Here is a 20,456-nt window from a genome sequence, read left to right on the forward strand (position 1 = left end):
TGTGTATGTGTGTGTGTATATGTGTGTGTATGTGTGTGTGTGTATGTGTGTGTGTGTATGTGTGTGTGTGTGTGTGTATGTGTGTTAAATTGCCCTGGATACTGAGAAAAGAACTGTTAGTGTTGAATTAAATTTTTATTCTATTTTACAAGAGGAATAAGAAAGGAATCTTTGTAGTGAAAACGTTAAAACCCGGGGAAGTGGTAGCCTCACGAGCTGAGGGCAGAGGTTCTGTCCCATCTGCTTTGCCATCTCCACTTCTTAATGCTTTGATAGGTTCCTATTCAGGAATTAATGTTTGACACAAAAATGGCCATGAATGAGAGGAGACACCAGGAAAGCACAGGACACTGAGACCGTCGGCTAAAGGAGAATCTGGGGCCAGGATGTTTGGCAAGTTTTCTTTTGTGCTTAATAACTAAAGCTTATATTTGGATGATTGGTTGATTGGGCTATAAAATCCACCACATCTCTGGAATCCAGGTCAGTCTGTTCTTACTGGCTAAGGAAGTGAGGCAGAAATGCACGTGACTGGCTTGCTGATAAGCCCGCAGCAGGGGAAAGACGCAGTGGCTCAAATGATTTGAAAACGAAGGAGCTGGAAGGCATCTTGGGTCTCATCGGATTTGACCACTGCTAATCGTTTGGTTTATTCCGTAGCCCTGTCCTTCCGGGTCCTTTATAGCTTCAGTGACTGTAGGTCCAAAATGACAGGCTGGTGGGTGGAAAATTTCCCCTCTCCAGATTAAAATAAATCTGTGCAAGCACTGAGGACTACAGAAAAGCAGTTGAACTGAGAGAGGCCAGGCCCACCCAGCACTCAAGGCTTTAAGGATATAAAAGAAGTTATACTTCCCCTGTCCAGCTGCAAACAGCAAGACAGTTCAGGATGAGCAGGTTTTCTGAAGCCAGGGAGAGTGATGTGTGCTGTTCACTTCTGTCACTAACAGCCACTGAAAGTTAGGCAGCTGTGTGGTCAAAAGATGAGGTCTACTTCACAGAGCTGAGCCTCATGACCTGGAAGGTGTGTTAGACAAAAGCATTCCCTAGGAGAATTCCCCTGGAAGGATTCAGCCAATGGAAAAGAGCTTTTGGAGTAGCCTGATCTCATTGGAGACAAGTGAACATACGTGTGCACATGGATATGTGAATGAATACTCCCACAGACCCTTCGGTTTCCTAGAAACACAGGCTGAGAGAGCACAGAGCTTCACAAACACCCTGTTAGGATCTATCGTTTATTTTCAGGCTTCCTTCATCACTATGCTGAGAGGAAAGCCCAGGAGAGCCTCACACACATGAGACTCCTCAGTGAGGACTCAGCTGGGTCAAAGCCCATAGCCTGCAGAAACGCATTGCACACAGAGACCCCAAAATAACTGGTCTTTCTGTGTGCAGTAACATCAGGGAAGTCTCAACCATTCCAGAGAAGTCCAGAAAGACACCCAGAAGCCACTTCTGTTACCCAGCAGAGCTCCTTGTCTAACGCATGGACATTAAGCCAGTTCATGACACCCTCTGATCTCTAGCACTTTGGTGATCACCGGCAGGGGCTTATAGTTGCCTTAGAGAAGGAAGTTCCAGGACAGATGCTGGGAGAGCAGCTGAGAGGCTATTGCAAGGAAGACTTTGATCAGTTGGTGGCAGTAGAGGTAGAGAAGAAGCAGCTGAGTTCTGGTTGTATTTCAAGAATAGAACCAATGAGGTTTCACAACAGATTGATGTGGGAAGGAAGGAAGAGTCAACAATGACACCAAGGATTTAAGTCCAAGCAAACGGAAAGATGGAGTTCTCATGCTGAACTGGAGATGGAGGGTGGAGGAGCTTTCAGGAGAAGACAAGGAGTTAAAGTTTTAATGGACTGTGGTTTAAAATTAAAAATATCAGATGTGGTGGTACACACCTTTGATCCCAGCTCTGGTCAAGCAGAGGCATGTGAATCTCTGTGAGTTCAATGCCAGCCTGGAACGCATAGCAAGTTCAAGAATAGTCAGGGATACACAGTGAGTCCCTACCTCAAGTTGGAGAGAAAGGAACATATATATGTTTAAAGTTTCTGGAAGTGGATCTATTTCAAATGACAAGACACAGGATTCAGAGAACCTGAGGTGAAGTAGGATGAAATCATTGTGACTAAAGGATTTTGAGCTTGGGATGTTGAAAGGTCATTGATCTCTCTGGGTGGTCCTCGAAGGAGGCTTGAGTGGGATAAAGACGCAAGGCAATGCACAGTTGAAGCACAAATGGTCGCACTAGTATTAGTTTGAGGTGTGCAGAATTTGGATCATTTAACTCGAACATTAGAAATGGGCAAAACAGCAAACAGATCAGACCTGTGGCACCACGACCATGCAATATGATAAAGTTGGACTTTTGCATTACATAGGTCTATAACCCCATTATAACAAATATCAAAAGCGGCGGACTGAAGGAGAAATTCAACAAGTTCTCGAGGTCGGAATCTTTATTGTTTCACAGCAGAGCTGCGAATGACCCTGTATTTGTTTTTAGGTGTATCAAAGCTCAGGGGCAGGGCTGGAGAGATAGCTCAGTGATCAAGACCAGGGGCTACTCCCTGCCATTCCAGAAGCTCCAAGTTCAATTCCTAGTGAGCACATGGGTCACAGCATCTACCACTCCAGCTCCAGGGAATCTAACATCTGCTTCTGCCTTCTGAGGGCATCAGGCAGGCAACTGGTGCACAGACATACACGCAGACCAAACACCCACACAGGTTAAATGAAACAGAACAAAACTACTCCATGCTAGCTAGCATTCACATCAACTCAAGAGGGATCTTATAAGGCATGTCCCATGACGCTGTAAGGGAAGTTTCCTTCTCGTGTAGCTGTAGGTGATCAAGATGTACCCTCCCCTGCTCCCCAACCTTGAACCATGCTTCCAAATTCAGTAACTCCAAGTCCCCTAGCTCAGAGGCCCACGTGAGAGTTGGAGGCTGTCACAGGCGTCGGAGTCCTGGAGTGACCATGCAGGATTAAACAAGTTCTGGGGATGTTTATTTACATGAACTGAGTCTTTACTGGACTCAAACAAATTGAAAAAGTAAATTGAGAAAAGCCCTTGCCTCCCATTTCCAGGCAATAATGAAGAGGAAGATAAAAGTGAGATCATTACATAATCCTTTTAAAAGGAGAGATTGTTATATAATCTTTATTAAAAAAAAAAAGTCATCCAGTCTAGACTTTTAACTCTTCATACTTGGAACGCAAGTCTTATCACTATAATTATTTAAATCTCCTGGCTTTGTGAAAACTAATTAGTGTTTGTGGGTGAATGAAAACTGTACAGTTTTGTAGAATTCACCATTTAGTTCAATAGAAAAGTAAGATGACTTGGTGGTTGAATGCCTCCCAACAGGGCAAAGGCAATCCCCAGACAAGCCATTCACCTGCTGGATCGGAGCTGATTGGCATCATAGTGCCTGCCCAGGTGTTCAATCAGCCAAACAAAGCGGGCTCATCATCTCCTATTCAGTGTTTATGGCGATATTGTCAGTAAAACTTCTCAAGAAAAATACCAAAAAATACACATCTGGGTCCATAGCACATTTATGTGAACAGTGGGTTCGCACCAGTGCTTGCGATGTGAACACTAGAAAAATGTTTTTTTTTGTTTTTTTTCAAAATCACTAAACTGGGCTCCTCTTCACTAAGTCAGAAAGGGGAGGAATTCCAAATCAGGATTCGTGCAATACTGGATCATGCAAACAGGACGGAGTTGCAGTGTCCAAATCAAGTAGATGCAGTGAAGAGCAGAGCCGCAGACCTACCCGTCAGCCATGTAGTCAGAGATGTGTGTCTATGAGGCCCTGGCCAGTGCGCTGTCAAGATAGTCATGGCTTCTGTGTAGGAGTCTGTGAGAGGCAAATGGAAAAGGGCTTCTGGTATGCAGAAGCTAACCTACTGGTGATGCCACAGAGAAAGTCTCATTTACCTCGCCTTTTGGTTAAATGATTTGTATCCTGAACCTATGCTGGTGCCCAGAGTCTGTCTGAGAGGCCAGTTAGCCACATTCCCCTCTAGTCTTCTGCTGCCCGCTAACTTCATTTTGCTCTCTTCCTGGGAAAGATGCTGCCTTCGTCCCTTGCTTTGGACCTCTGCATCCTCTTTTCAGTCAAACAAGGAAAGAAAAGGAATTTTTTTATGTCTAATAAATGGTGTATGTGAAGACTCCCAGCCTCTTTCCTGATAGCAGCTTCCCTTACAGCTCAATTCTGCAAGCTCCACCCTATCCCCGCTCCCATGTACCTGCACTGACATGACACTTACATACGCTGACTTGTCCCTTATCAGCCCTAAAGTTCACTGCCTCTCTTCTCTGGTGTCACCTGGGTGTCCATGGTTATATAAGCAAGAGGTACAAGAGTTTGGGTTCAAAAATAAAAATAAATAAAAGCCAGTGGGGCTGGAGAGATGGCTCAGCAGTAAGATCACTTGCTGCTCTTGCAGAGGACCGGGGCTCAGTTTCCAGCACCCACATTGTCATCTCACATGTCTGTAGCTCCAGTTTTAAGGAATCCAACACCTTCTTTCATCCTCCACGGGCTCTAAGCGAACATGTGATACACATGTGGGCAAAACATTCATATACATAAAATAAAATGCTTAAGTCTTTCTTTTTGTAAATTAGCCATGATGACACATGTCTCAAATCCCAACACACAGATACAAATCAAATCTCAAATACGCAGGGGTGGTAAAGGCAAGAGGGTCAGCAGTTCAAGGCCAGCCTGGGCTACATTAGGCCTCATCTCAAAAAAGCCAAAATAGTATAAAACAAAGCAGGAATTAGTTATATTATGTTATTTTGGCTTTTCAAGACAGGGTTTCTCTATGTAGCCTTGGCAGTCCTGGAACTTACTCTGTACACCAGGCTGGCCTCGAACTCTTAGAAATCCACTTGCCTCTGACTCCTGAGTGCTGGCATCAAAGGCGTGCACCACCACCGCCTGCCCTGGAGTTAGTTATTTTAAATGAATATAAATACACCATAAGTTTTTCAGAGAGCAGCAAACAGTCTCTTCCCAGTGACTCCTGGTTCCAGGGCTGCAGTGGGGATTCTCCCAGGAAAGAATTATTACTCTGGCAAGTCTTCAACAGGGGCGCACAGCAGCTCGGCTATTGTCATTCTTTCTATTTCCACCTAGGATTGTGAAGATGTCCAGCCCCAATCTGAATGTTGTGACCTTGCTGGGCAGTTGTCTGGCCTACATCAGCGCTTACCTTTTTGGGATTCAAGATGCTCTTGTGGGGAGTTCAGTAGAAGCTCTCATTCAGGTAGGAGACATTGTGGGATTTTGTTTTGGACACCATGTTGAACTTCGATAATGTTTCCTGCTCACAGCTCTTTCCGAGATTGTTAGTTCTGTATCCAGGTTATGGACATATTCCCTGAGTCCCACTTGCTGCCCCATGTCCTCTGTGGGCCTGAGACACTGCAGACAGATGAAGGTTCCACTAGTGACTCTTGCTTCTGCCTTCTTTCACCCACAGATACGACTGTCCTTGCTGTGCATTGGGACATCCTTGGTGTTTGGCCCTATCCTGGGAAAGAGCTGGCGACTCTACAAAGTGTTTACCCAGAGAGTACCGGACAAGAGAGTGGTAAGTTGGCAGCTAATACAGGATGCTGGGTCGCACCAGGAGCTCCACAGTGGCTCGGAGCTGAGGAAATGAATACAGATCTCCGAGATGACTGTAGTCTGCCTGAGATTCTTGCCCTTTGGTTCAATCCTTAAAGTGATGTGGCTTCATAAAGCCCCAGACTTACACGGTGGCTAAGAGTGAGTGCTACCAGGAGCTAGGTCTTTCAACACGGACTGTTTAGGTACACAAACTCCGAGGCTTCATGGGAACCTGTGAGCTGCCCAATACCTGGCATAGTGGGAGGGAAAACAAGATGCCCAGAGAGACTGGCTCTTGGCAAAGACCGGAAGCTGCAAGCGAAAGAGTAAATGCAAAGAAGCTGTAGCAAGAAGCACAGTTATTCCCCTCCCTAGAGTTCAGGTCTTTCCCACACACACAATACTCTGCACTGAGAGGGGCATAGCTAAGCAGCCAGCGAGAAGATGGACTCCGTGGGCAGAACTGACTCTGGAATCCATGCAGCCGTCAGGTCACCTGCATGCCCCTGACATCAGCATTTATTATAACCATGCTCCTCCATGGTATCAAACTCCTTGGTATGACTGTTCAGACCTCATACATGATTCTGTCAGACTGCTTCTCTGTAATTACAGGATTTTAAGAACCAAAGAGTATTGAATCATGATGAATATTTAGTGAAAGTTCAGCTGTGAGTAACCACACAGATGTAGAAAGCTGGCTAAAAGGACAGATTTTATCCTTGTAAATATCTTTTCCAAAAATAGCTCTTTTTTGGAGGCATAACTGACACATAAACCCACATATTAAAAGTGCAACATGAACAGGTGTGGCGACGCACACCTTTAATCTCAGCACTTGGGAGGCAGAGGCAGGTGGATCTAGGAGGTCGAGGCCAGCCTGGTCTACAGAGTGAGTTCCAGGACAGCCAGGGATACCCAGAGAAAACCCTGTCTAGAGAACCAAAACTCAACAACACAAAAAGTATGATACTTGGCAGGGGAGACAGCAATATCAGGAAGAAGGTTTTCCCAGGGTAAGGCTTACCCTGTGCATTTGGGGTGTGCTGACCCCTGAGTAAATTTGACTTCATAATTTGTGGTAGTGAGGAGTACATTTGAGCTCTTTCCTGAAGAAAAACAAAACAAAGAAGAGGAAGTGTGATATTAACCCACGTATACACTCATGAAACATGAAAACTAACAAACTCCAGCATCCGCAGATGCTCAACATCCTCTGCTGCCCCTCCCCTCACTTCAGACCCTCCCTGCTACCCCTCCCATCTCAACAGACTCTCCCTATTCCAAGAACACCACTGTTTTGCTTTCTAAAGTTAAAGATAAGTTTTCACTTTTCAGAGTTTCACATAAATGGAATTGTGGGATGGAGAGATAGCTCAGCACTTAACAGAGTTGGTGAGCAACACCCATGTTGGATATCTGCACATACCTGCACACAGATGCACAGAATTTAAAGCTAAAAATAAATCTTTAGAAAAAAAAAAACAAATTTTAAACGTATGTTTCCTGGGACCATTTGCTTGGAAAATATTTTTTCAACCTTTTACTGGTAGTGTCTGTCTTTGTCACTGAGGTACATTTCCTGTATGCAGCAAAATGCTGAGTCCTGTTTATGTATCTAGTCTGTTAGTCTATGTCTTTTTATTGGGGAATCGAGTCCATTGATGTTAAGAGATATTAAGGAAAAGTGATTGTTGCTTCCTGCTATTTTTGTTGTTAGAGGTGGAATTATGTTTGTGTGACTATCTTCTTTGGGGTTTGTTGAAAGATTACTTTCTTGCTTTTTCTAGGGTGTAGTTTCCCTCCTTGTGTTGGAGTTTTCCCTTTATTATCCTTTGAAGGGCTGGATTCATTGAAAGATATTGTGTGAATTTGGTTTTGTCATGGAATACTTTGGTTTCTCCATCTATGGAGAATGAGAGTTCCAATTGAGAGTTTTGCTGGGTATAGTAGCCTGAGCTGGCATTTGTGTTCTCTTAGGGTCTGTATGACATCTTCCATGGCTTTCATAGTCTCTGGTGAGAAGTCTGGTGTAATTCTGATAGGTCTCCCTTTACATGTTACTTGACTTTTTTCCCTTACTGCTTTTAATATTCTTTGTTTTGTGCATTTTGTGTTTTGATTATTATATAATGGGAGGAATTTATTTTCTGATCTAGTCTATTTGGAGTTTTGTAGGTTTCTTGTATATTTATGGGCATCACTTTCTTTAAGTTAGGGAAGTTTTCTTTTATAATTTTGTTGAAGATATTTACTGGCCCTTTAAGTTGCAAATCTTCACTCTCTTCTATACCTATTATCCTTAGGTTTGTTTTTCTCATTGTGTCCTGGATTTCCTGGATGTTTTGGGTTAGGAGCTTTTTGCATTTTGCATTTTCTTTGACTGTTGTTTCAATGTTTTCTAGGATATCTTCTGCACCTGAGATTCTCTCTTCTATCTCTTGTATTCTGTTGGTGATGCTTGCATCTGTGACTCCTGATCTCTTTTTTAGGTTTTCTATCTTTATGGTTGTCTCCCTTTATGATTTTTTTATTATTTCTATTTCCATGTTTAGATCCTGGTTGGTTTTGTTCAATTCCTTCACCTTTTTGTTGTGTTTTCCTGTAATTCTTTAAGGGATTTTTTGTGTTTCCTCTTTAAGGGCTTCTACCTGTTTGCCTGTGTTCTCCTGTATTTATGTCCTTCTTAAGTCCTCTAACATCATCATGAGATGTGATTTCTAAATCTGAATCTTGCTTTTCTGGTGTGTTGGGATATTCAGAACTTGCTGTAGTGGGAGAACTGGGTTCTGATGATGCCAAATAGCCTTGGTTTCTGTTGCTTTCTTGTGCTTGCCTCTCCCCATCTGGTTATCTTTAATGCTAATTGCCCTTGCTATCTCTGACTGCAGCCTGTCCCTCCTGTGATCCTGGTTGTTTTCAGAATTCTTCAGAGTTCAGCCATTTCTGTGATCCTGTGATTTTGAGATCCTGGGTGTGTCTGAGCTCCTGGGAGTCAAGCTTTCTCTGGGTGTTGCAGGGTTGTGTGGGGAACCAGAGCCCTGGATTTGCTCCAGGCACAGATGTAAGCTGGAAAGAACCTGTGCCTCTGGTTGGGCAGGGGTTTGTGTTTCCTTGGTTCCTGTTGGGGTCCCAGTTACTTTGGGTGTTGGGAAAGATGTTGTGGCCTCAGCTGTGATCTTGAGTATGTCAGAGCTCCAGTGCTCCTGGGTGTGTCCAATCTCCTGGGAGTGGCGCTTCCTCCATGGTCCTGTGATCTTGTGATCCTGGGTGTGTTAGAGCTTCCTCTGGGTGTTGTGGATCTGGGTGCAAAGCCAGCTCCTAAGGTCTGCTCAGGGCACAGGCTTAGACCAGAAGGCTCTCATTTTTATATAAATACCTGTGTTGTGCTCACACGCACAACTGTGCACCATGTGCATGCACTGCTCAAGGAGGTCAGAAGAGGGCATCAGATCCCCTAGAACTAGAGTTAGAGATGCTTGTGAGCCTCCAATCTGGATGCTGGGAATTGAACCTCTGCCAGTGTTCTCAAGGCTGAGGCACATTCCTAGCCCCTTCAATTATTGTTGACTTGTGGGGGAGCTGCTGAACTCTTCTCTGCTAAGCATGGATTGGGTGCTGTGGTTTATCCTTGTAATCATAGATAGATAGATGGATGGATAGATAGATAGATATAGATAGATATAAACAGATAGATGCATATGGATATACGTATAAATTTATAGGAAAAAGCCATAGTGAATTGCATTATGCATTATCATGCATATCTAATGTATATCAATAAAAGCATTTTAAAGAACAAACAGAAGCATGAATTCAGCTGCACTTTCACAGGACCTGTTTTTCAGTTGCAAAAGGTTCTGTTTTATTAGGGTCCTGAGAATTTTTATCATATTGGTGTGGAGTTTTGTTTAAAAAATTTCTGTGTCTATTGAAAGTATTGCATTATTTTCTTGCTTGGTCTACTTATATGGTGAATTGTGTCGAATGACTGTAAGATTCCTGAGATATGCCTGGGTGGCTCCTGCTGTGTTACACTCATGGTATTTGGTTTAATTCCTTTTTATAACAATTTTGTTTGGATTTGTGCACTCGTGCTTCTAGTGGCTATGGCTTTGTAGTTTTCCTTTCCTATCGTATATTTATGTAACTTGGGTATCAGGGTGATCTTGACCTGGTGGCATGAGTTGGGACCTGTTTCTTCCCCTTCAGTGTCTGGAATGCTTTCAGTGTGGTTGTAAAACCACTTTCGTTTTTATATATGCTATAAATCCCGTTCAGTTGTCATGATTTCACCAAACAATTAACTTCTGACAGTATTTAATAAGACTAAATCACATATTTTCCTGTGTAGTCTCCCTTTTCAATGTTCTCAATCTTCTGTACACATTTTTGTTTGTTTGTTTGTTTGTTTGTTGCTGTTTTTGTTTGTTTATTTGTTTGTTTTCAAGGCAGGGTTTCTCTGTGTAGCCCTGGCTGTCCTGGAACTCACTCTGTAGACCAGGCTGGCCTCAAACTCAGAAATCTGCCTGCCTCTGCCTCCCGAGTGCTGGGATTAAAGGCATACGCCACCACGCCCAGCAGTAGTAGTTTCTTGTGTGCGCAATTTGATTAAGCAATGGGTTTATCTTGCTCTCGTAAACACCATGGGTTCTAACTGCCTTGCTTCTTTCCTTTGGTGGTTGTCAAGAACATGAATCTACCATATCCATCACCCTGTCCAAAACTTAACTCCAAATGGATCAAGAACCTCATTGTAAGACCAAATACCCTGAATCTGGTAAAGAGAAAGTAGGAAACAGGCAATCCTGGCACTCAGGAGACAGGCAGGTGGATCTCTGAGTTTGAGGCCAGCCTGGTCTACAGAACGAGTTCCAGGACAGCCAGGGCTATACAGAGAAACCCTGTCTGGAAAAACCAAAAAAAGGAAAAAGAGAAAGGAAATAGTCTTGAACTCCTTGGCACAGGAAAGGATTTTCTGAACAAGACACTGATGCCATAGGCATTAAGATCAACAGTTAATAAATAGGATTTCATGAAGCTTAAAAAACCTTTGTACAGCAAAGAACACCATCATTTGGATAAAGCAGAAGCCTACATAATATAACTAATGTATAACTAATTACGTTAGATGTAATTTAGCAATTATACATCTGATAAGAGTTAGTTATCTAGAGTATATAAAGAACTATATAAAAATGAGTATCAAAACAAATAACTGGAGCTGGAGAAATGGCTCAGTGGTTAAGAGCACTGACTGCTCTTCCGAAGGTCATGAGTTCAAATCCCACCACATCACAACCATCCATAATGAGATCTGATGCCCTCTTCTGGGATGTCTGAAGACAGCTACAGTGTACTTACATATAAAATAAATCTTAAAAAAAAAAAACAAAAAAACAACAACAAAAAAACAAAAAAACAAATAACTCAATTTCACAAAAGATAAAACAAAAATGGCTTGTAAACACTTCAACAAGTGTTCAACATCCTTAGCTGTCAGGGTAATTCAAATTAAAAGTACTTAGAGATTTCATCTTGCCCTAGTAAGAATGGCCAACATTAACCAAAACAAATGGCAGCACTACTGGCAAGGATAGGGGGAAAGAGGAACACTTATTCATTGCTGGTGGGAGTGCAAACTGGTTCAACCACTATGAAATCAGTGTGGGGGTTCCTCAAAAGCTGAAAATGGAGCTACCACAAGATCCAGCTATTCCACTCTTGGGCATGAATCAAAAGACTGTACATCTTACCAAAGAGACCTTGCTCATCCGTGCTCACTGCTGCTCTATTCATAAGAGCCAGAAATTGGAAACAGCCTAGATGTCCATCAGTGATGAATGAACAATGAAGTGTTGTACATTTACCCAGTGGGATGTTAGCCAGCTGTTAAGAAAAATGGGATTCACAAGTCAGTAGATGGAGCTAGAACAAAATCCTGAGTGAGGTGACCCAGACACAAAAAGACAAACATTGCATGGTTTCTCTTATGTGTTGATGTTGGCTTTTAAGTTTTAGGTATATGTGTTCTGGTATAACCACAGAGGCTGGGCAGCTACTGAGGGACCAGGAAGGAGGGGATCTTCTAAAGAAGGGGAAATAGAGTATAGACTTATGGAGATATAAAAAGAAACTAGAAGCCAGATGTGATTCACATGCCTTTAATCTCAGCACTTGGGAGACAGAGGCATGCATATCTCTGTGACTTGGAGGCCTGCCTTGTCTACATAGTGAGTTCTAGGACAGCCAGAACTAGTGAGATCCTGTCACCCCCGCCCCCCGCCCCAATAAATCAAAATGAGGGATAGGACTAAGGAGGATTTAATGGGGAAGAAGATGGGAAATCAGTGCAAGGAAGAAATAGAGGGAGAGACAACTAACACGGAAGCACTAAAGGCCTTTTGAAGAGCCATGTGGAAATCTACTAGTATAGAAGCTGTCTAATATATATTTAACTTCCATACATATATATGGCTGTTAAATGGAGTCACCATATAATGGGGAGACAGTGTCCCACAAGACATCTTATGTTACCAGGTAAAACCTCCAGTTCCAAGAATGGGTTGCGTATTGTTACATTATTGGTCAAGGGAGTCCCATAGAATGCTACCACCCCCTAAATCACAGGCTGTGTTGCCAAGACTGCTGGTTGTTCTCCATAACCTGATAGTAAGTCCCTGAAGTTGCTGAAGATTCAACTTATTCATGTCATTACACATGAAGAAAACCAAGCTTGGTGCACAACTAGAAGGTCCCCTGCTAGTGACTAGTGCTCACACTGCTGGAGGGTACTTTGCATGCCACCAGAGAAGCAAAGTCAGCATCAGTATCGCCAGGCTGCAAATCCTGTGGCCTCCAACAGACTGGCCTGCAAGATGGACGCGTGCTGTAGTGGCACAGATATTACAGGTAACCAACTGCTTTCCCCTTGGATTTAAGGCCAACTCCATGAGATGCAATCCGTACCTGATACTGCTGAGATGGCCGAGAACCAGAGACTAACTGAGTCATGGGCCTACTGCTATTATTCTGCTAAAAGAAGATAGTGATAAAATAGTTCCTAGTGGCATGTCACTATACCCATTGACCAGAGTATTGCTCAGCTCTCACTAAACAAGCTTCCTCTTGCAGTAAATTGGAATGGGCATAGAGACCCCTGGACCATGCAGAAAGTCAGAGACCTTGGAGAACTTAAGCCAAATGGGTTGTTTGTATAAAATCCCTCCCCTGGGGGCTCAGGAGGCAGACTGATGTAAGAGCCCCAGGTGGGCTCTTTTCCTTCTTACAAAGGAAACAGTGTCTTCCAGACACCATGGGACAGTTACACATAGGAACTTACAAAGACTATGCAGTTCAAGGCAGACAGGGTACTAGCACAGAGAAGGGGACACAGAGTCAGGGATCCTGCCCCAACCAAGAAGCTATTTGCAGCTGATACCTGCTGGGAAAGGGACAATCAGGTTTGTTTGTTTGTTTGTTTGTTTGTTTGTTTGTTTGTTTGAATAGAGTGTCACTGGGTGTATCAACCACACTCCTGGACAGGCCAACACAAAATGATCTCCATGTAATTGTTTACACTTTTCTTGTTTTTATTTTGCATTTTGACTTATCAAGGGGCTTTTTGGGGGGTGGGGAGAGTGGTATTGTTTCCATTTTCCCAAGACAGGGTTTCTCTGTGTAGCCCTGACTACTCCAGAAATCTCTGTATAAACCAGATAGGGCTTGAACTCAGAGATCTGTCAGTGCTGGTGCTAAAGGCATGTGGCACCTTCTGCCTTTGTTTTCATCTTAAATTTGTTTTGGTTTTCTTTTTCAGTTTTGTTTTGTTTTCAAGAAAAGACATAAGGTTGTGTTGTGCCAGGAAGTGTTTGTGAACTTCAAAAGACCACCAAGGGGCCGACTCCGATGCAATCCCACCAGGGTCTTTATTCAAGCTCAACCTTGGGCCACATCACCACTTCTGATTTTTGTTTTGTTTTCGTTTTTTCTCTGTATAGCCTTGGCTGTCCTGGAACTCACTTTGTAGACCAGGCTGGCCTCGAACTCAGAAATCCGCCTGTCTCTGCCTCCCAAGTGCTGGGATTAAAGGTGTGTGCTACCACCACCCAGCTACACCATCATTTCTAAAGCAGCAGAATGGGAGGGTGAAGCCCAGAGCTGTAAGCAGGACAGGGCTTTATAGGAAATGTCAAGCAAGCAAGGGGGTTTCAGCCTGGCGAGCATCTTATTGTGTGAATACTGTAAGCCAGCAGGTATGTCCTCTGAAGCAAAACTATGAACAACCACAAACAGTCCTGGAGTACATCTGAAACAATCAGACTGATCTTTGATTGACTGTTGCTAGGAAGTAGCTAAGGAGTAACTCTGGGGTATGGGACAAGCCATGGAGTCCTTCCTGGTACTTGGGTGCAGCCTGGGTTCAGCTATAGGTCAAGTTTTTCTTAAGATGGAGGCCCATCCCAAGGTGGAGTAGGTTCGGCCTCTCTGTTAATAGGTAGGGAGGATCTGGGAGGACTTGGGGAGGGGAAAGGATATGATTAAAATATATTGTATGAAAACCCTTTAATAAAATAAAAGTTGGAGAGGGAGAGGCAAACAGGAATCTACATTACTGCCCCATCCATGAATCCTTTGTTCATCCCTCCCTCTTTTGTTGCCACAGTCTTATACATCTTTTACTAAATTCTCATAATCAATTTAAGACTGCCATTAAAAGAACATTTTCTTCATATCAGTCAAATTGTAGAGAAAATATTAATAATCTCTCCATCTGTCAATCCCATTTCTGAGTTAATAGCTAAGCCTGGTGCTAAAACCTCTATACTTCGTCATATGCTCACAGAAATAAAAGTGAACTTCCTTTATAAGACCTTTGCCAGGAAGGGTAGAGTACCAAACCATTAAACAAGCCAGGCAGTGGTGGCAAATGCTTTTAATCCCAGCATTCAGAGACAGAGGCAGGTGGATTGAGTCCAGCCTAGTCTACAGAGCTAGTTCCAGGACAGCCAGGGCTACACAGAGAAGCTTTGTCTTGAAAAACAAAACACGACAAAAAACAAATTAAAAAAGCCAGAAAGGCTAAACAAGGGGAACTCCTTAATGGTAACAGTAACAATAACTCAACTGACTTACAGAGGCAGCGTTCAGTCTTGCAATCCTAAGCGTGAATTTGGTGGGTCAGTGTGGTGGTGTGTGTTTCACCTTTGATGGTTAACATTTGAGGCTCCTGTAGAAGACTGTTGCTACAACTCATACCTCCACACACGGGGCACACTCTAGCACCTGTGCTATACAGCCAGCATCCAAAATGACATTTTGACCTTGACTGTTTTGCAGATTATCAAAGACCTGCAGTTGCTGGGGTTGGTAGCAGCCCTAGTAGTGGCTGATGTAATCCTGCTCGTGACATGGGTGCTGACTGACCCCATCCAGTGCCTCCAGATGCTTGGTGTCAGCATGAAGGTGAGAGGCTGCCTATCCCTGAGCAATCTGATGCCTTACCTTGGCTGGCTTCTGTGATACCCAGAGCCATCATCTCAGCAGCACCTACTGAGCAGCTGTTCCAAAGAGAAGTCAGGGGCAGTGGCTGCTCCGAGCAGTCTGACCCTTGCATAAAAGCTGTGCTGCCACCCACAATGATCCTTGTGCCCCCAGTCGTCTCCGGGGCATCCCCAGATGTCAGTGCACAGGGAATCTGCCTGACAGTTCTCTTTGCTTGCACAGACACAGAAGAGAACTTTCAGCTCTAGGGAGTTGCCTTCCCCTTCCTGTTGAGAGACAAAGGAGGTGCTCTGAGGTTGCCTTGGTGGCCATTCTACTGTAGTTCAATTCCCAGGCTGCCATTCACCATGCCCCCGAGGAAGGCTGCATAACAGCTCTAAGTCTCCTTTCCAGATAGAGAAGTAACAATCCTGCCTCTTTCACTAGGCTCAGGTGAAATAGGAGAAATAATTCATTTAAACAGGCCACGGAATGCAGTGGAATAGATACCAGAAGGGGCAGTGAAGGAGGATTTGGCTCTTTGCTAATAATGATTCCTGGTTTGAAAAACTCCTGTAACTTTGTTGCAGAGCTTTTTGAAACCTGTAACTTTGTTGCAGAGCTTTTTGAAACCACGGTGGTAACAAAGCACAAGCCCTGGAGTAAGTCCCAAAGCGCCCCAGCATCTGCTAGCCACCCACCTTTCTCTCCCTTCCCTCCTGCTCAGGCACTCCTGTTTTAGATTCTAACAGAGTCGCCTACATATTTCCGTTTTTTTACATACTAAAGAGGGAAACTGGAGTGTGGAGGAGTTCACACTCCAGGGAAGTTCACAGAGCTCTGCTGTGTGGTCCCAGGAATTTGAATGCCTTTGGTTCTGACTGGATGTCCCTCACAGGTGACAGGGAGAGATGTCTCCTGCTCTTTGACCAACACACACTTCTGTGCTTCACGGTACTCCGATGTCTGGATAGCCCTGGTTTTGGGATGCAAGGTTGGTAACTACACCTCCTCGGGTTACAATCTGTTTCCAACAAAAGGGGTTTGGAAAGAGAATTAGGGAATTAACGAGGTGTGTTCATGAATGGTGAACAACAGAAGAGTGAACTCAGAGCCAACTGGGCTCCTGCAGAAGTCCCAAAGCTGTGAACCTTTTGTTTCTCTACTGGTTCAAAGGGGTTCCATTTACAGCCCCCCAGGTGCTCGAATTCAGTCTGCCCACAAATCACTGCGACTTCATTTTCTCTCATATTATGGTCTGTTTTTCTGTTTGGGGAGTAGGTGTTGTGTGTGTGTGTGTGGGGGGGGGCTGTTTGTTTTCTGAGAGTCTTGCTATATAACCTTAGTTGGTCTCATTGCCTGTGTAAGCCAGGCTGGCCATTGTAACTAGCTTGGGAGGTTTTGTTATTGTTGTTTTGTGTTTTAAAAGAAGAATCCAGGAAGCAAACAGCCACTACTCACTTGTATCCTGAAAATGGTTTTAAAAAACTTCCAAACGCTACAGAATGACCCCGAATTCTGCCCTGGCCCCTTCCTAGCTGAACCTCAACCTCATCTAAATATCCTCTCAGATGCATAACCCTCTCAACTAGAGACAAGGATGACAGCCTCTTAGAGCTGTTCTCGGCTGCTTAGAACTCACACATGAGAGTTTCCAGCCACTCCTGGCCTTACTAATGGCTCCAGAATACGTGTTCTGTCTCTAGCCCTGGACCATTCTGAAGCATCAGGTCATCTCAGTTCTTAGCTCCCCAGAGCGTAGGGCGCACCTCCCCGCCCCAGCCCGCACCCAGCCTTCCTCCATTTCGTCCACTGCCTTCTGCACGTTCTCACTGCACCTCCCCCCCCCCCCCGCTATTACAGTGATATGGATAAAGAAGAACAAGTTGTTGAGCATCAGAAAACTAACTGAGCCAACCTCTGCAGGCCCCTACCAGCAAGACGCTCTTGAGTAGGACTGAGCCCCACCCCCACCCTTGCTGACGCAAGGGAGGTGGGTACCGTGGCTTTCTTCACACCCATTTTCCTTTCTAGCAAGAATTTTAATGAGATCAAATTTTTATTAAAATCATATTTAACATTTTCAGAATCACAGAATTAATTTTATTCACCTTTGATAAAACTAATAACGATCCCGTTGCCGAGGGAACGCTGTTCGGTGGCATCAGTCAGGCCCCATGGGCCCCTCCTGTGTCCTTCTACTCAGAGAAGATCCCAAGGTGACTGGGTTTGACCCTGCACCCCGCTCTGGAACACAGGGTGACAGAAACACCTCTGTCACACTGACTCCTTACCCTACAGCACAAAGCTTCAAAAGTCACCCCTGCCTGCGGGTGGTGCTGACCAGGTCATGTGATCTCAGAGTCAACAGGACACCTGGCCGGACTTACCTTATTCTCTGGAAACCCCTTGGCTCTCAGCCTTACCTCATACCCAACGGCATCTACACATTGCAGTTATAAACAGGGTGTGGCTTGCCTTCCTCCGCCCTCCCTATCAGCCAAGCCTACTGCTCTGTGGTGATGTTGCTCTCATGATGTTACTTGCTGTAGTTGTTTTGAGTCAGGGTCTGTCTTAGGGTTTCTAAGACAGTGGTAAAATACCATAACCAAAAAGCAGGTTGGGGAGGAAAGGGTCTATTTGTTGTTATACTTTCATATTGCTGTTCATGATTGAAGTCAGTCAGGACAGGAACCTGGAGGCAGGAGCTGATGTAGAAGCCATGGAGAAGCGCTGCTTACTGGCTTGTTTCCCATAGCTTGCTCAGCCTGCTTTCTTATAGAACTTAGGGCAACCAGCCCAAGGATGGCCCCACCCACAATGGGCAGGACCCTCCCCCACTGATTACTAATTAAGAAAATACCCTACAGCTGGATCTTATGGAGGCATTTTCTCAACTGAGGTTCCCTCCTTTCAGATAATTCTAGTTCCTGTGTCAAGTTCACATAAGACTGGCTGGCACAAGGTCTCACTGTGAAGCCCAAACTGGCTTCAAACTCATAGCAATGCTCCTGCCTCAACCTCATCACTGTGGAATGCCAGGCCACCCATCAGGCTGGCTGTGTATGTCCTCGGTAGCTATGGTTTGCAGCGTAGTCCTTTGAGCACATTAGAAAGGCTAGTGTGTGCAGTATGTGTATACTGAGTGTTGCTGATAAAAGCTCTGATCTCTATATGCATGCAGCTGCCTCTGGGGGAAAGCAGCACCGTCTGATACTATGTTGTTTTCTCCCTAATAGAGACCGGGCAGGTTTGTGTGTGTGAAGAGAGGAGAGAGCTGGTGCCCAGTTCCTTGTGGTAGAGGCGGGCAATGTCACAAAGCAGTTCACATATAGCGCCTGCTGCCTGTGCCTCCCGCACTGTTGCTGGGGTCCCAGCCTGCCTTTGTTCTCCTCTTTTTCCATCTTTCATCTCCCAGAAACCCCCCATTGCACAGAGCCACTGGCAGCCTATGGAGTTCTTTGTGTCGAACAGAAAACAGCAGCGTCCATCCTTCCAGGCAGATGCACGCAGTCTTGCAGGTGCAGAGCCTGGCAAGCAGATGGTGCCTTTGAGCACCCTGGGAAAACAAATAATAAGTCCCCTCCCTCTGGCACTGCCCTAGTACAGCTTCACAGGATGGGACAAGCAGCTCAAGGGTCACTTTCAGTTCTCATGTGCCATTCAGCCACACTCACTGCCAAGCCATAATGGATATGTAGCATACCCCCTACACACACACACACACACACCAGCAGGAGCCAGTTCGGCTGTCCCGTCTGTGGGACTCCGATCCACACACACAACGCCCTGTGCCTTCTCCCAAAAGAATGTTGCATTTTCTGATGTCTTGTTTGCCAACCTCTCATAAACCATTCTCAGTAAAGGACAGGAAGTGACATTATTCAGAAGCCATAGGTGTAAGGAGCTAGCTCCTGGCTTCTTGGGTCATATCTTAGCAGAAGCACACAGCAAATCTTTAGGCAGATATGATTAGCCGGGCTGGAGAGATGGCTCAGTATCTGATGGTTAAGAGCACTGACCGCTCTTCCGAAGGTCCTGAATTCAAATCCCAGCAACCACATGGTGGCTCACAGCCATCCATAATGAGATCTGATGCCTTCTTCTGGTGTGTCTGAAGACAGCTACAGTGTAATTAGATATAATAATAAATCAATCTTTAGGCCAGAGCAAGTGGGGCTGACCAGAGCGAGCAACCTCCATTCCCAGCAACCACATGATGGCTCACAACTATCAGTACAGCTACCGTGTGCCCATATACATAAAATAAATAAATCATTAAAAATAAAGATATTATTAGCCCAGTGTTACTGATGAGGACACTGGCCCCAGTGGTACCGCTGTGACCTGTGGTCCCCCTTTTCTGTGCCTCTGGTCCCTGCTCCTCCTGCAGGGGCTGCTGCTGCTGTATGGTGCTTACCTGGCTGGCCTGACCAACCATGTCAGCTCTCCTCCAGTGAACCAGTCCTTAACCGTCATGGTCGGGGTCAACCTCCTGCTCCTCACCGCTGGGCTGCTTTTTGTGGTCACCAGATACCTGCACTCCTGGCCCAATCTGATCTTTGGACTCACATCCGGAGGTATCTTCGTTTGCACAACCACTGTGAACTGCTGTGTCTTCATTCCCCAGGTATGCTCGGAGTGCTGGCCAGGGACCTTCATGGGGTACGATGGGTGGTCAGAAGAAGGGGCTGGGGCCCCCTCTGCACCTCCTCGGTGCCTAGAAGAGGACAGTTCTGCTCCCCAGTCAGGCCAAAGAGGACCACCATGGTGGGGCCTGTCTTTTGAGGTGACCTCACCCCTACTTCCCACCCAGCCCCCAATTTGATCAACCCCTCTTCTGTGTCTTTTCAGTCCTTGAGATAGTTTTTTTTTTTTTTTCACTAGTCTAAGAGAAAAGACTTTTTTTTTTTCTTTTTAAATGTCTCGATACGTAGCCTCGGAACTTACTGTGTAGCCCAGGCTAACTTTCAAGAGAATAGCTTTTTTTTTTTTTCCCCCTTTCTAATTTGGGATTGCAGGTTCATAGAAAAATGTCTACTTCATGACAGGGAATGGTTTTCCTAGCCAGGTGTGGTCGTGTGCCCCTATAATCTCAATACCTGGGAGATGGAGGCAGGAGATAAGGCCATCCTTGGCTACATAGTAAGCTTTCCCTTTCCACAGACTCTCCTTTTTTATGAAAGGGAGAAGTTTTAATGTATTTCCTATTGCAGAGGTTAAGAATAAAATCAAGAGGCAGGCGGATTTCTGAGTTCGAGGCCAGCCTGGTCTACAAAGTGAGTGCCAGGACAGCCAGGGCTACACAGAGAAACCCTGTCTCAAAAAA

At 44.9% G+C, this 20,456-nt stretch overlaps 1 protein-coding gene and 1 pseudogene across 2 annotated transcripts in view; both read left to right on the forward strand.

Annotated features, from left to right (window-relative positions):
• Positions 1 to 20,456, forward strand: part of Gpr156 (G protein-coupled receptor 156) — a 98,086-nt gene that overhangs the window by 62,838 nt on the left and 14,792 nt on the right. Inside the window, exons 4-8 of one of the 2 annotated variants that reach the window (XM_021185045.1) lie at positions 5,168 to 5,297; positions 5,514 to 5,624; positions 14,984 to 15,109; positions 16,026 to 16,121; positions 19,521 to 19,757. In XM_021185045.1, coding sequence (XP_021040704.1) covers positions 5,168 to 5,297; positions 5,514 to 5,624; positions 14,984 to 15,109; positions 16,026 to 16,121; positions 19,521 to 19,757 — 700 coding nt within the window. The remainder of the gene's footprint in view (positions 1 to 5,167; positions 5,298 to 5,513; positions 5,625 to 14,983; positions 15,110 to 16,025; positions 16,122 to 19,520; positions 19,758 to 20,456) is intronic. The other variant, XM_021185046.1, reaches the window with a different exon arrangement.
• LOC115029661 lies at positions 6,614 to 6,753 on the forward strand (annotated as a pseudogene).

The sequence above is a fragment of the Mus caroli genome, chromosome 16 (assembly GCF_900094665.2).
Source record: "Mus caroli chromosome 16, CAROLI_EIJ_v1.1, whole genome shotgun sequence".
Lineage (NCBI taxonomy): Eukaryota > Metazoa > Chordata > Mammalia > Rodentia > Muridae > Mus > Mus caroli.